The sequence below is a fragment of the Ipomoea triloba genome, chromosome 4 (assembly GCF_003576645.1).
Source record: "Ipomoea triloba cultivar NCNSP0323 chromosome 4, ASM357664v1".
NCBI lineage: Eukaryota > Viridiplantae > Streptophyta > Magnoliopsida > Solanales > Convolvulaceae > Ipomoea > Ipomoea triloba.
In genome coordinates, this window is record NC_044919.1 from 8,416,519 (window position 1) to 8,417,999 (window position 1,481).

General features: G+C 33.9%; 1 protein-coding gene across 1 annotated transcript in view; it reads left to right on the plus strand.

Annotated features, from left to right (window-relative positions):
- The first annotated feature begins 229 nt into the window (after positions 1-229).
- LOC116017006 (putative E3 ubiquitin-protein ligase XBAT35) overlaps positions 230-1,481 on the plus strand; it is a 5,495-nt gene continuing 4,243 nt past the window's right edge. Inside the window, exons 1-2 of the mRNA XM_031257502.1 lie at positions 230-498; positions 903-1,017. Of these exons, the coding sequence (XP_031113362.1) occupies positions 397-498; positions 903-1,017 (217 nt within the window). The 5' untranslated portion in view covers positions 230-396. The remainder of the gene's footprint in view (positions 499-902; positions 1,018-1,481) is intronic.

Below are 1,481 nucleotides of genomic sequence, written 5' to 3' on the forward strand. Positions count from 1 at the left end.
CGTCTTTTTTCTTAAACTTCACTCTTGTGACTAACTGAGTTGTCCATGCCCACTGTAACCAACTGAACTGCACATGCCCAAAATGTCATGTTAATTCTGTTAGTATGTGTTGTGTTGTACGGAGTAATTGATTTGTTGTTCGGCGGTTGCCTAATTTTATCATTTTTTTTAAAATTTGCTTTTAAAACAACTCTTTAAGTTTTGCTATTTATATATCTGACCACACAATTTTTCGTTAACTTGGAACCTTGTTCACCTGCAAGGCTGCAATTGTATCGTTCCTCAATTATTTCCAGAGAAAAATTCCCCAGCTTTGTCGTTCTAAATCGCTGGGGCAATTCCTTTCTAGATTCTATTTTTTCCCCAAAAATTAAAACTAAATGCGATAGATTCAAGATGGGGCAACAGCAATCAAAAGAAGAACTGCTATATCAGCAAGTCAATTATGGTAACACCGCAGGCATCAAAGCTCTTCGCAATGACGGTGCTGGGCTCGAGGTATAATTGTATAATAGGCATCTAGATACATACATTTGCTTATCTATATGTTTGACTTAATTCTGACATTCTGGAAATTGTTTTTTTGCATGAATTCATATGAAATTGAATTGTTGTAAAAATGGACGATTTGATCAACGAATTTCAGGCTGTGAATTAATTGAAAAATTGAAACATTGTGCATAAAGAATCGTCGTTTATGCATATCATGATCATTACTTCGTATATACTAACATAATTCTATGAATGCACTAAAGCTACAGTTTTGCTACGTGGCTTAAAGCCTTAAACTATATCTTTAAACAATTAAGTTATACAGTAATTTTTGCTCTGCTGCTTAATGTTTGAAAATAGTGAGCTACTATATTTGTTGGATTTATGGGCAATGCTTGTTTGGTTTTCAGTGGATTGATAGAGAAGGGAAAACGCCCCTGATAATGGCTTGCATGAACCCTAAGCTTTTTGACGTTGCAAAGACTTTGATTGAATTAGGTGCCAATGTCAATGCTTACCGTCCTGGTAAGGAACTTTCTGCTTAATCTATTGCAAATATTGACCTTGCAAATTCTGCCATCCTCTATGTCTCCAAGGTTCATCCGGAGGTTGTAAAAGAAAATTAGGGGAGGTTATGGAATCCTGTTGATATACCTTTCTTATGGGGTTTCACATTACTTACCTAATTGCGCATGGGGGAGTCACAATGTTATGATGATATATAAGCCATTTCGGTTCTTGCTAATTTTGTTTCTAAATGGGTCGTGATAATATTTTATCCACTACAGTTATTTGAAATCAATGTAAAATGACATTTGGAAAAGCCAAACTAATTTTGTTATACATCAGTAGTCAGTACTAAGATGATAATTATAAATCATTTAAATGGAGTATGTATTTTCTATTATCTTGTTTTGTGCCTCTTTGATACAGCTTACAAACTTTTAATGTAAATAAGCTGGTAGTTGGATTTTTTTTTTTTTTTTTTT